The following is a 14,046-nucleotide window of genomic DNA, read 5'->3' as shown; positions in this document are numbered from 1 at the left end:
ACCTTGGCATGCGTATGCCGAGGTCCCACTGCCTCGAAGAAAGCACCAGTCACTCTGTCACCCACCTGTGTCCATTGAGATGCCTGTCGGTGAAAAGCAAACTCATGGCGTCGCTCCTCTGTGCTAACAAGCTCCTAGCGAGCTTGCTGTAATTGCTCCTCCAACCAAGGATTGTCTGGATGCTGCTCCTGCATCCTTTGCAAGGAAGCATTGCCCCGCCTGAGACGCTGCTCCTCCTCTCTCGCTGCAGTCAGGCGAGTCAAGGACTCCTGAAGAAAGAAACGACTAAGCTGAGCTAGTCATGAGGCCACTCTGTCAGTAGGAGAATTTTGCATGTCCAAGCTCTCTGTCCAAAGAGCCTCCACTCGCTCTCTGAGTGCAGAGTCCAACAAGACCCTCTCAGGGATGCATAGCATCGTGCTCCCCCCGCCTCTGCCTATCTGTCACTGTGAGGATCACTAGTGCATGGTCGGAGAAGGAAGTCCTTGCCAGGATGCCAACTGTCCCACCCAAGTCATAGAAAAAGTCACTAGTGTAGAAGTGATCTATCCGCGATGGATTTACTCCTCCCACTCTGTGGTCCGAACGAGAGAAGGCCAAGCTGTCTGGGGGCCTCACAAAGCTAGAGTGCTGCCACACATTCGAAACTCTCAGAGTCATACAAAACCTCTCCCAAGCTGCCAGCTCAACTCCCTGCACAATAGCGTGGCTACTACCAATCCTGTCGGAAGGGTCCTCCAACATGTTGAAGTCACCCCCAATGCACCACTGCTCTGCTTGCGGCAGAGACTCAACAATCTGTGACCAAAACTCTGCTCGTGCACTCGCCACATTGGGCGCATAATTTTCAGGAAGCCCACAAGGCAGTGATCCACTGAGCCCTGCCTAACACAATAATCCCTCTGCCCACAATGGCCTGCTGTAGAGACTCCGCAATAGTCATACATACCCCACCCTGGATGCCTCGATTTCCAAAAGCAGCTGACCAAAGAGTATCATATCGTCCACGCAAGAGCTGACCACATAGTCTGATGCGGTTCTCACATAGATGATGCTCCTGTAGCATAAGGAGATCAATCTCTCCTCCCACAAGGCAACGCTGAAGCTCCTGACGCAATCCACCCAGCTGACGCTGAAACTGGGGCCCACCTAGTCCCTATACGTTCCATGAGACGATCCTCATGGGGAGCGAGAAAGAACAGATGCTGCCCGCAGCAACTAAACGTGCTATCTTCGAGGCTGGCTTGGATGGGGAGTAATCCACATCCGAGCGTCCTCTTGATAGGTGTGAGTGCAAAGAGTGTCTGGCCCAAGCCCAAGTAGCCCGAGCCGTACGTAAAGCAACCTCCTCTGTCCAGGAGTCCTCATGAATGTATACATAGCATGGCGAGCACTGAGTATCAGCAAAGAAGTGAACCATAACGTGTCTGCATCCTGCTGCATTTGGAGGAGTCACCGCAAACTTAGCCAATGGCCACAGAGTCAAAGGCATGTCTGTAACTCCTAGGTCTCCCATGTGATGAGAGAACTCTAGGGTCTGTGTATGCAGCCACTCCAACACTGAGTCGAGGGTCCACTCAGTCTGGTCCCTGCCGCAAAGGGGAAAAAAGAAGCCAACTGCCGAGTCCAAGGCCTCTAATCCCCTGGCTGCAAGGAACAGAACATGAACCTTGAAGCACGCTGCCTCAAGGTCTGAAGAGGAGTCGCCGAGAAAACGTGTAAAGTCGTAGGCAAAGAAGTCCCATCGGCGCCGAATGTCAAAGCTCGTGAGCCTCGAGGGGCTGTTGCAAAGGGAGACGTCTGTACTTGTAGAGGGGGTCGCAAGAAAGGCAGTCCCTCTCTCGCCAAGCGACTCATGGCAAAGGCGCTGCCAAGAGATCTCCTAGCAGTCGGAGATGGCTCTGCCCCCTGAGTCAACTGTGGAACTGGAGCGGGAGGGGGGGTAGGGGGGGGGGGGGGGGGGGGGTGTAGGAGCAAGGGGAGGAGGGGGAGAAGAGGGGTGGGGGGGTCGGAAAAAGTATAGGGAGGAGGGGGAGAGGCGGCGGGAACAGGAGGCGGGGGGGAGGCTGATGAGGAGGGGGGGGGAACTCGGGAGGAGGAGGAGGGGCTGTCGAGGGTGAAGCTGAGGTGGGGGTTGGAGCAGGGATCTCGTCCTGCTCAGGAGGACCGAATCGGTTCCCCGTGGGAACCCACTGCTGCTGGGCAGGCACCTGAGGACCACTCTGAGTACCAGGCTGTCGTTGTGGTCCCTGCCGCTGTCGACCATGAACCTGCTTCCATCCCTCCTCCGCTGGAGCCCCAGGCTCGGAGGGTGGCTGGGCCTGTGTGCTCTTTGTCTCTTCATGTGGCTTGTGGCCAGCCCTTGCAGGTTGGGGCTGAGTCTGTGGTGTAGGTTGGGGCCTCCTCCGTGGACAGGCCTTTGCAAGATGGCCCATCTGTCGACAAATGAAGCACTGGTTCGGGAGGCCCGAATACTCCACGCTCTGTCTAAACCAACCCCCACTCACCTGAGGAAGAATGGAGGACCTTCGGAAGAGAGTGAGTATCCCTAACCAGAACGCGAACTGAGGGAATGCCGGCTGCCTTGGCAGCTACTGAGGCTGTCGTGCGAGGTGTCTCAAGGACAGTCCCAATCGCTGAGCCCATCTTGGACAAAAGTGGTAGGTACTCCCTCCGCAAACCAGGAAAGCAGACGGAGGTGGGAATGTCTGCCTCCTCTACCAACACATCTGAAGCAGGGTCGGAACCATGTCTCCACTGTCGAAAGTGGGCATGTGCTGCTCGAATGGTCCGTGGACTCATGGCGATGACCTTGGCCGCCATCTCGGAGGTCTCAAATTCGATCTGATAGTAGCCTCGTTTGAGGATCTGGACGTCCAAGATCTTGCCCACCTGTGCAAGAAGGTGGGCCTGGAGAAGGTCACACAGCTCTCCTCTGCTAGGTCTGGTGCCGAGAATCTTGCAAATGACAGAAGTCGCCTGCAAGCACTCTTACCTCTGGGGCTAGGCTCGCTTGCTCTGTCGGTGAGAGAGCAAGTCGAATGGTGGGCTCAATGGGGTCGGGCGAGGGGGCTCCATTGGAGTCCCTGTGTGGTGGAGCATGAGCCGCCATCTGTGTCTGTTGCTGTGAAGAAGAAGAGGAGGAATGTCGACGAAAGGGGGGAGACCTGCTGGACCGAGCACGTCGATGGTGCTGGCGACGCCCATCAAGCAAGAACGGAGAGGGAGAGGGCTAAAGGTAAAAAGCAGGCGAGGGGCAGACAGCGGGAGGGGGCGGGCGGGCGGGATTGACAGTGGGCAGCAGCGGGGGCAGCGGCGGGGGGGAGGGCTGAAATGGGCAGCAGGCAGCTGCGGGCTGTCTGGGCAACGGGCAGCAGCCAGGGCAGCGCGAGGGGCAGCGGGCAAGGCTAAGCTTGCTGGCGGCGAGTAGGAGGGGCAGCGCGAGGTGGATAGAGGGGAAGGGTGCGGTACAAGGTTGATCTGAAAATGCTGGTTTTATGGGCTGAAAATGGCGGTCTGTTGCTGCTGAAATCGCTGGGCAGCATCGGAAAGATATTTCTTTCGGCCAAGCCTTAAAGCAAACATCGATCAGTATGTCAAGGAATGCTTGGTTTGCCAAAAAGTTAAAGTACGATCGGCATAAAACGCATGGGTTATTCCAACCTTTAATTGTGCCTGATCAACCTTAAGAGAGTATTGCGGTGGATTTTATCTTGGATCTCTCAAAGACTCAGACTGCAATCTGAACCATTGTGGACAAATTTAGCGAGGAAGCTCACTTTATTCCAGGAAAAGGATCAAACTGGATTGTAAGGCTAGGATTTTTCTAGCGCAAATGTTTAAGCATCATGGGATACCCAAATCTATTGTGAGTGACCGAGATCCTCACAAGACAGCTCGATAATATTGGATACGTCGAAATCCTTGTATCGAACAAACAGTCTGACTGGGAGAAGTATTTGCTCCTTGTCGAGTATGCATACAACAATACGGTACATTTGTTTACGAGGAAGGCACCCTTTAAGATTCTTTACGGTAAGCCTTTGCTTCCACCGATCGTTTGAACTAAAGATAAGATATTTGTAGCATATGAATTTGTCCGGGATATGGACATTGCCTACGGGCAAGTAAAGAGAGCAATATTACACTCTTAGGAAAAACATAAGAAAGCTGCAGACAAACACAAAAGGAATTTGGACTTAACTGTCTGTCAATTGATCTGACTTAAGTTTGAGAAGGCAAGACTAAAGAACCAAGCGACTCATGAGGGGAACGTGGTAAAAATTTCCAATCGTTATTATGGGCCATTTAAGATAATTGATTAAGTGAACCATGTGACGTTCGATTAGAGTTACCGCCTAATTGGAGGATCCATAATTCTTTCTATGTTAGTTTACTCCGGCCTATGTGGGACCGCCTCCAAGTCAGTCTATTGCTGAGGAACCTCCCAAGGTTGAGGAACAAAAGAAATTCTCCGATCGGAGCAGATCATTCATCATCAGGAGTGGGCACTAATGTCTGTAAAGATTACACGAAAGTATTTTGGAAGACAAGAGACTCATAGACTGAATGTCTGTTGATTGATTGAAATCTGTTAACAAGGGTGTTCTTATATAGAAACTAAAAAGACACGATGAAAAGACATGCCCATAGATCAATAGACATGACTCTAGGCCAATGGTCGTGTCTTTTTGTTGTAGAGTCATGACCCTTTGGCTTAGAGGTGCAACCATTTACTGAAGAGGCATGGCTATTCGCCGAACATGTGCGACTCTTGGGTGAAGAGACACATCCTTTCGAGAACAGGGGTCTTTGATCTGGTACGTCTTCGTATCTGCAAAAGAATCAAGTAAAGAAGGTGAGTGAAGAAAGTAATACAAAGACATAATACGTCACAATCGTGACATTCCCTCCCATTTAAAATAAGATCCAGGGTAGTGTAGAAACTCCAGGAGTATTGTTGTAGTGCTTCTGCATTCAAAGCTCTAACTGTTAATTCCCATGTCATGGCACTATTATTGACCATAACTATTTTGCCAAATTGAAAACTTTTCATATCTTCAACTTGTCTCATCTTTGTCAAAAGTATGAGTATCACATCTGCAACTTGATTAGTGGCTTTGTCAAAGTTATTTGTAACTTCAAGCTTTGTCCAAGAAAAGACTGAATCTTTATCCGCATCAAGTGAAACTATTGATAAAGTGACTTGAGTTTCTGTTGAGCGATGACTATTGGTTGGAAATCTGCAAGGGATGTTGTAGACTGAGACAGATTAGTATTTGGAGGTTTATTTGCGAAACAAGTTGTGTCCAAAGATTCAATTGCAGCGACTGAAGTCATGTTGCAAGAGTCTATATCTGATTTATCCTTTGCATCCCTGAAGGTGAGGAGTGGAGTCTTCAAGTTTGAAGAATTATCATTCACCACAGCATCTGGTGTTTGTTCAGAGACAAAGACTTTGTTTTGCAAGGACGGTGACATTTTTCTGCTTGGAACACGGCCAAAGTTGGAGTTATGTGCTGGTCGGTTGTCACACAAGAACCAGAGTCTTCTGAATCTTCAACTGTTTCAACGGATATTAGGGGTTCTTGTTGAGAAGGGAGAGGGTGAGGGAGTTGTTGCCTCTTAGACCTTTGAAGAATCCTCTTGCACAAGAAAAGGATCAATAAATCTTCAACTTTACCACCATCAGACAAGAAAGACTTAAATGTAGAGCATGGCTCACGAGGGGGAACTTGTCCAGCATTGTGGCATTCACGATCGAGTGCTCGACTAAGGTCGGATATATGTCCCACTAAGTAAGCCCATCTTAATATGGCTAATTTCTTCTTAAGATAAGATCCTTTGGAAGCTTCATGTTGCTGACGATTCCAATAAGAAGTTGGTTGCTTATAACTATAACTTTTCCAAGAATATTCATGTTGAGACTTTTGCTGCTTGCACTGACGTGGCAGCTGTACGGATTTCTGCAAAACGTGCTGGTAGCTTTTTGGGCTCAACACTTTTGGATTTGATGCTTTTAAGTTAAAAGCTTTTCATAGACCAAGGGCCTTTAAATATGTGCCATGGGCTCATTCTTTGGCACGCTTCAGTGTGGAGGTGTAGAGCTTGGAGTACTTGTATTGTACTGAGGTCTAGCAATATATAGAAATACCGAAAGGGGCACCACGGTTTAGGACCAGTGTTCTCTTGGGATGGAATTCTGTCACTCCTCGTCTCGTGTGTCGTGCATCTCTTTTAGTTCAGTTGATATTTGAAGTGCTTAAAGTTGTTCAATCTGTTCTTTTTCGTTGGCACGTGGTGCCCGTCCCCGTGAAAGACTGTAAAACCTTTGATATGCGGTGTTGCGTGCCATATTGAATGCAATGTCGCATTGATAGTGTATTAGGCTTGGACACCCCAAGCCAAAGATCTAATGCAACATATGTGAGAGAAATCGATAGATCTGAACAAAATTGAGAAAGAGACATGGCACGGCGGAGTTCCATGCCCAGAGGTACTCGCCCCAAAGACTGGCGCCCCTTGTCGGTATTTCGTTGTCTGAGGGTCCTCTCTCCCCAAAGTGCTCCCAAGCTAATGTGCCGACAGAGGAGGCCCTGGCACACTTTTAAAGGCCCTTGGCCAAAGGCAAATTACATGAAAAGCTTGGGTTTTAAAAGCATCCGGGACCCAAAAGCAAGCGCTTGAAGGCTGCCTGTCCGTACTGCCACATCAGTAGCTGTTTCCGTGTCTTGTGCCGCGAATCACAGACATGCGTACAACTTGCCACATCATCAGCGGCTTGCCGTTCTTGCTTATCTTGGCTTTCTGCATATAAGGCCATCAAATTTGACAATCAAGAAAATCATCATAAGTTTGCATTGTGGTTTGCTCTAGACCAAGAGTGTTGAGAAATAACAATCGCACCCATGCTGCATTTTTCCTTAATTTGTTGCTGGTGTATAGCCCTAATTTTTGACGTTGGTCAAAACTGAAATTCGTTTGCGTCAATGCGTAGAGCTCGTGAAGGGGGTTAACCTTGACTTTTGCTGCGACTTCAAATTCTTCTCAGCCATTAAGAGGGTTTTTGAATATTTTGAAACGTAGATAAACATTAAAAAAAGCTTGCTTTTCATGCTTTTTAGGACAAAAGCGAGCATATAAAGCCATGTGAACAACTCGCAGATGATTTCCCATATCTAAACATGTTCCTTCAAGCACTTTCTCACCACTCATGGTCAAACCTGTCAAATTTTCAAGAAACATCCCTCTTCATATGCGACCATGCGTGTGCGGGTTCCTTTTCTTCTCTTTCTCTTTGGCTACAAGATGGGGACTTTCCTTCCCTGCTTGTATGTATTCTTCTTTTACATCCTCTTCCTATACTCTTCCTCTTGTGTTTGATACTTGGGAAGTGTTACTTCAATATTAGATTGGTGTAGTTATGGACTCGAGAAGAACTATTTTGAGCTATGATACATTGAAACTGACAAGTCCTCCAAAAGTCCAAACCCATACTTGACAGCCCGCAAAATGCTCCGCGATTCATGCGATTGTATGACAGTGATGACGTGCCAGAGTGTATGAACTGCTGACATGGCTAATGACGTGCAGACGGGGTGATGTACGATTTTTGCGTTGAGATGCCACTTTTGGGCAACAGTTATGAAAGCCGTGTACTTTTTGGGTACTTTCTAGTGCCAGTTAAAGATATCAAATCATTTCAGTGCTTTCAAGCACTTTCTAAAGATAATGAGTGTTTGTAAAGTTGCTTTTGGGGCCAACTCTCTAAAACAAAGAGGCCAGGGTACCACTAGTTCTCAAATTGCATCATGCAACTCTTATGTTGTATCATAGAGAGTGTGTGTGCACTCTGAATAGTTGTAACCATGACAATCATCAATACAGAAAAGAAATACCGCCAAGGGCGCCTCGTGTGCTTCTGAGGTGGAACTCCACCACGTTGTGTCTCATGTCTGTCACAAACGGCTGACGTGTCAAGCCACTGAAGACCTAAGCCAACTTGCAGATCCCGGCCAAGGGGCCTAAACCCTAAGAAGAACAAGCGTTGACGTGGTAGCCTAAATTTTCCGTTGACAGTGCTGATGTGGCAGTAATACGGATTTCCGCAACTCACGAGTTGACAGTGCTGACGTGCCAGTTGTACAGATTTCCTCAAAAGGCGTTGGCAGATTTTGACGCTAGTGCTTTTGAGCCAGTTGCTTTTGAGTTTCAAGCTTTTCATGTAAACTGCTTTTGGGCCTAGGGCCTTTAATATGAGGCCATGGGCTCATTCTCTGGCATGCTTTTGGACGAAGGTGTAGAGTCCGGAGTACTGTCCTGTACTGTATTGATGCAATATAAAGAAATACCGAAAGGGGCGCCAAGGTTTGGGGTCAATATTCTTTGGGGTGGAATTCCGCCACTCCGTATCGCGTGTCGTCTCTCTCTCTAAGTTCAGTTGTTATTGAAGTGCTAAAAGTCTGTTCTTTTCTATTGGCACGTGGTGCTCGTCTTGTGACAGTGGTATCAGAGCATGAGGCGTGTGCTTTTCTGAAAGCATATCGGTCCTACCAAAGAGCAAACAGAGCAAGATCCCACTTCCAAAGTTCATTGGAAATTTTAGCTTCGTCCTCCCACCCCGGACTTACTGGCCACTCCCACCCTTACTTCATCGCGCATCGGGCGCGCTCCCGTCTTCATCGCTCTGTCTTACAAGGCATAAGCCATAAAGAACCCAAGACATTTTGTTCATGGATTCAACATAATATTTGCAATTTCTTCTCGACGAACTTCACGACATTCTTTCGCGGCATCCTCAGCAGAATCTTCCGATGCTGCAAAGTTTTCAACAATTTTTGATTTACATGTTAGCCCCTCTGATGCCTCAGGTGGTACCTCCTACTCCGGCACCAGAAAGTACGAGGGCTTTCAACCGGCAACCTTCAATCGTTTGTGCCAATCGGGGGAGTCTTCAGGATTATGGTGTAGCCATCTGACCCTGATCCAATGCAACCGTCTCTGCCACCGCCGTTGCCCCCACCTCCCCCACGACCACCGCCACCAGGCTACAATGGTTGGAGCCCATATGGATACCCTTATTATCCGTACCCGGGATATGCGCCTAACCAACCCAAAGATTTCAAAGATGGCGGTATGACATTCAAATTTTTCACTTTTTCTGGGGTGAAAGATCGGAAGAAAGCATTGCAGTTCCTACAACAATTTGACAACATCTATGCTTTGGGGAACTATACAGAAGAATCCAAGAGTTCTCAAGCAGTGGGATTTCTTAAAGATAATGCTATGCAATGGTGGAGTTCAATCGCGACACAACCGCATGCTCCAAGGACCTGGTAAGCTCTCAAGATAGTTTTTGCATGTAGTTACATGACTTCTATGTTTGAAGTCCATATTTTGGCAGAGGGGGGCAACTTGAAAATGCTTGCCACCGAAACCATGGACAAATATAACCAAAGGTTTCTCGACGTGTACCTTCTGGTGGCCTTCTTTAGCTCTGTTCCCTTGGAGGCCCAATGCGAGCAATACACCATTGGACTACCATCACCATTGCAAGAATATTGTCTATCCAAGCAAGTCTCCACCATGCAAGAACTTATGTGGACCATGCTGCGGTCGGCTACAAACGGATGAAGAGAAAGCTAGAGTTTACCACAGAAGAATCTCCGGCCACTAACCACAACTCTCGGCAACAACGAACAAATTCTCGAGAGCCTCGTGAAAATCAACCGCAAAGGCCTCGTTTGATACATCAACAACGGGACACCTTACTATGAGAAGGCCGATGCTTTGGATGCTTTCAAACAGGGCATAACCATTCTAGTTGTCCCCGTCGCACTGATAGACCAGCGAAGCCGACGCCTGCACCAACGGTCGACAGAACCCCAGCGCCACCTCCAGCTAAGAGAGCTAGACCCGCTATTGGACTACTTCCTGATATCTATGGCATACGCCTTGAGAGTACAAATGAATTGTTTTGAGCATATGGCAAAGTCAATGGCTTCAAAGCCCTTATTTTCTTTGACCCGGTAGCTACAAAGAACTTCATCCATCGAGAATTCTTGAAGCAAATGCACTTTGATTATGATGCAGAGGGTGGAGAAATTGAAGTTGAGCTAGCCACGAGGCAAACTCAGAAAGTGGTACCGCTCATTGGTGCTCTTCCAGTGACTATTCAAGATTATAATGGAAAAGCTGATTTCCACATCCTTGGGCATGCCTTGGCACGACAAGAATGATGCGACTCTCTAGGTTCGGAACCAAACCATCATCGTGATGCAGAAGGACAAGCCAGTCATCCTCAAAGTTCGGTTGTCCGAACAAAACCTCGAGTGAACTCTCTACTTGTTTTTCTTTATAGCTAGAAAGTATTGTTTGAAAATTTGTTTGAAATGGATGGTATTTGTTTTTAATTTGTCTCGGTGTCGATTTGAAATGTTTGACTTTGGTTTTAATACTGGTTTCAATGATTGGTGATTTTACTCCCGGGTGGAGTAGTGAGAAATGTTGTTTTGCTTTTGTTTGAACCTCCGAACGACGTATGTCTGGGGAGCATTTGGTTGTATGCTTGAAAAATATCGTTGTTGTTACTCCCAGCCCGGACCTGGATGGTTATGCGGGAGGAGTATTAAGAAGTCTGAGCAGTGGTTACTCTCAACACCTCCAAATGACGCAGGCTGCGGTCTGGAGGGCGTTTGGTTGTAAAAGGCCTCTATATCTCGGACCTTTTTAGGTTATGTGGGAGGAGTGATGAGGGAGTCGTTGAATATCTCTCGGCCCGGACCTTGTTAGGTTATGCGGGAGGAGTCTGGCAACTTTATGTTTCTATGTCTTGTAACATGCATCTGTGAGCATTTGTATTGCATTGTGATGTGCCAACCATTGAATATTCCTAATTGGATGAGATTGCCTGGGTATGTAATTTTAGTGCATCAAGACACTTGTGGAAGATCAATGCGGTCTGAGTGTGATGGTTAATTTTACTATGCCGGAATATCAAGAATTCCGATATGGATGAAAGGAGAAGCCAACTCCTTGATCAAAAGAGCCGGAAGAAAACTCCTCAACAAACAAAGAGCAAATTGATTGTTCTTCGAAATGACCCTCATTTTTTTATTTTTTTTGAGCTAACTTGAGTTGTTTTGCAGATATGCTTTAATCGCGGACGATTACTCTCTTTCAAGAGCCAACTAAGAAGAACAAGCAACAACAGAAGAAGAAGTCCTACCAACTTATGGGACCCGTCCGATGGGGCTCATGCGACATAAAGGAAATAAAATAAAGCAGGACCCACACACAACTTGCACAGAAACTGCTGACATGGCAACCCAGATTTTCCGCTGACAGTGCTGATGTGGGAGGAGTACGGATTTCGGCAACTCATGTTGACAATGCTGACATGGCAGTTGTACGGATTTCCGCAAAACGTGCTGGCAGATTTTGGCGCTAATGCTTTTAGCCAGTTTCTTTTGAGTTTCAAGCTTTTCATGTAAACTACTTTTGGGCCTAGGGCCTTTGAATATGAGGCCATGGGCTCATTCTTCGACATGCTTCTAGACGAAGGTGCAGAGTCTGGAGTACCGGCTTGTACTGTGTTGATGCAATATAAAGAAATATCGAAAGGGGCGCCAAGGTTTGGGGCCAATACTCTCTGGGGTGGAATTCCGCCACTCCGTGTCGCGTCTCTCTCTCTCTCTCTCTCTCTCTCTCTCTCTCTCTCTCTCTCTCTCTCTAAGTTCAGTTGTTAAAAGTCTGTTCAGTTCATTCTTTTATATTAGCACATGGTGCCCATCTTGTGACAATGTCTACAGTGTATTTTCTAGTTTAGTTTGTTGTTTTCCATTCAACTTCTGTATTGTCGTGGTCCTGCTTGCTGCTCAAGTGGTTGAGGCACTTACTAGATCAGTACACATGGCTTGTCGCAGCTTCAAGGTCATTGTTAGCTACTAGGCTGGCCCTCAAATCATCTCGATAGATAGCCACGGCCCATGGGGGAGGCTGTAGGTGTTGGTATGCACAATTATCAGCCTTGTTTCAGTTGCATGGCTTTACTATGAGGGCTCCTTGGACGCACCATTGCTTGCAATCACACGTTTAAAGATCTCACTTAAATGGATAGAGGCGTCATGGGGGACTCCTTACAAGTTGGAGAAGAAAATGGCTGGCTACAAAGAGCACTTTCTTTCCATAAATGAGGATGGATTTATTTTACGGCTGAGATACATGAATTCACACGTTGCACGGGCTTTGGTGTGTGCCTTCTTCGCACCTCTTGCCACTGATTGCAGACAGAGATACCTCTGGAGCAGTGGTTATACCAGCTGTGCAATTTAGAGTGGAAGAGAGTGTAGCATGACTTATGTTGGTACTTAGTATATTATGAGATAGCGGGATGATTTTAGTGCCTTTTTAGAGAGGGCTTTGGACCTTCGGGATTACACTGATGAGAGATGCCTTGGGCTTTTTCTGCTAGAGTTCCGCACACACACAGAGAGAGAGAGAGAGAGAGAGAGAGAGAGAGAGAGAGAGAGAGAGAGAGAGAGAGAGAGAGAGAGAGAGAGAGAGAGAGATGCTTTATTACGGAGTTCTACATGCTGTAGCAGAGGATGCACTCAAAGGCAGGTGACAGATTTTTTCCAGAGCAGCATTGTGTAGCAAAACCAGTGGGCACGTCACTCTCTCTTCATAGGACTCTCCTGGATAGAGCCTCAGAGATGAGTAGATCTTGATGCCGTCGGCCTTCTCACCAGCTCATTCTACTGGGTCACCTATTTGTTTACATTTTTAGCCTCTGTTATCGATGAAAGTGTTTATTTGATGGTACTTACAGTGGCAGCCTACTCAGAAGAGGAGAGTTTGGGAGAGATTTTACCAGCTTATTCTACTGGGTCACCTATTTGTTTACATTTTTATCCTCTATTATCTTTTGTATTAGACATTAGATCATATGAGCATATGAATTTCCGGTCTCGTAAGTCTTTTTTAGGCCTTGTGCAAATGTAACAGGCATCTGCATTTCATTTCATGTCTCTCTTTCATAACTCATTGCGTTTCCTGATGCTGGCAGGAGAAGCAAGCTGCTGCAATGGCACCTCCTGTCAACAGCATACGGTGGGTGACGGGTCCATCCGGCAATGTTGTCTCATTTTCACAAGATCTAGAGCTGCCCAAGATTTTTTCTGGACCATGCAGGTAAATAAGCTGAGGAGATCCTCATTTGTTTTCTAGTCCATTCAACTTATCTTTTAACGATCTAGTGATTTGATTGTGTAGCTATCCACAAGAACGAGAGAAATGTGCAGGGCCTTCATGTAATAATGTGTACAAGTATCGAGATTCGAAGACCCGCCTTCCCCTTTGCAGCCTTCAGTGTTATAGAGCTGTTCAAGAACTGCCTAGCACAGGGCCTGCCTATTGACTTCATTCAATTGTACAATGGTTACCACTCTAGGGGCCCTGTTCATAGGCAGTTTTATATCTAAGGCATCAGTAGCCGAAACAGTTCGAAACTGCTGTGCATGTGTGTTTGAAAGCTCCAAGATAGGGTGGAGTTCAAGCTCAGCCTCACACCCCACGGAATCTCAAAAGCGCATGGGAGGAAAATCAAACCCAATTAGGTGAAAGAATTCTTTAGCTGTACAGACTATTTCTCAAACAGAAGAATACACAGAGGGATAGCATACCTTTTGGGGTGGGTGCAAGTGTAGAGGTGTTATGGTCATCCTTTACCCCTTCATCATTGACTACTGGCTTTCTCAAAATTGTAAGGTGTTTTTTCCTTTTAACAAGTTGCACAACACATGCATATGTCATCTTGCCAACATGAAATCCAATCCCCCCCCCAAAAAAAACCACCACCACCACACACACACACACACGCACACACACAAAACACCCCTAGAGTCTCTCTGTATAGTAAAACATCTTCTATTAATTGATCTTCCTTAGGTCACATTCTCCAAGATAAATTAGAAAAAATGTTAATTAGGTTAAGAGGGACTCTTTCAAATATAACTATACAGTTCCAACAGAAGCAAGACTACTGCT

The 14,046-nt window shown here is 47.0% G+C and overlaps 1 protein-coding gene across 2 annotated transcripts in view; it reads left to right on the top strand.

The window, feature by feature from the left end:
• LOC147421980 (uncharacterized) overlaps positions 1–13,804 on the top strand; it is a 56,177-nt gene extending 42,373 nt beyond the window's left edge. Inside the window, exons 7-8 of one of the 2 annotated variants that reach the window (XM_086503148.1) lie at positions 13,067–13,191; positions 13,273–13,804. In XM_086503148.1, the coding sequence (XP_086359274.1) occupies positions 13,067–13,191; positions 13,273–13,417 (270 nt within the window). In that variant the 3' untranslated portion in view covers positions 13,418–13,804. The other variant, XM_086503147.1, reaches the window with a different exon arrangement.
• The last annotated feature ends 242 nt before the right edge of the window (positions 13,805–14,046 follow it).

Source organism: Adiantum capillus-veneris, chromosome 27 (genome assembly GCF_014529385.1).
Source record: "Adiantum capillus-veneris isolate H3 chromosome 27, ASM1452938v2, whole genome shotgun sequence".
NCBI lineage: Eukaryota > Viridiplantae > Streptophyta > Polypodiopsida > Polypodiales > Pteridaceae > Adiantum > Adiantum capillus-veneris.
This window is presented reverse-complemented; position numbering and strand designations above follow the sequence as displayed.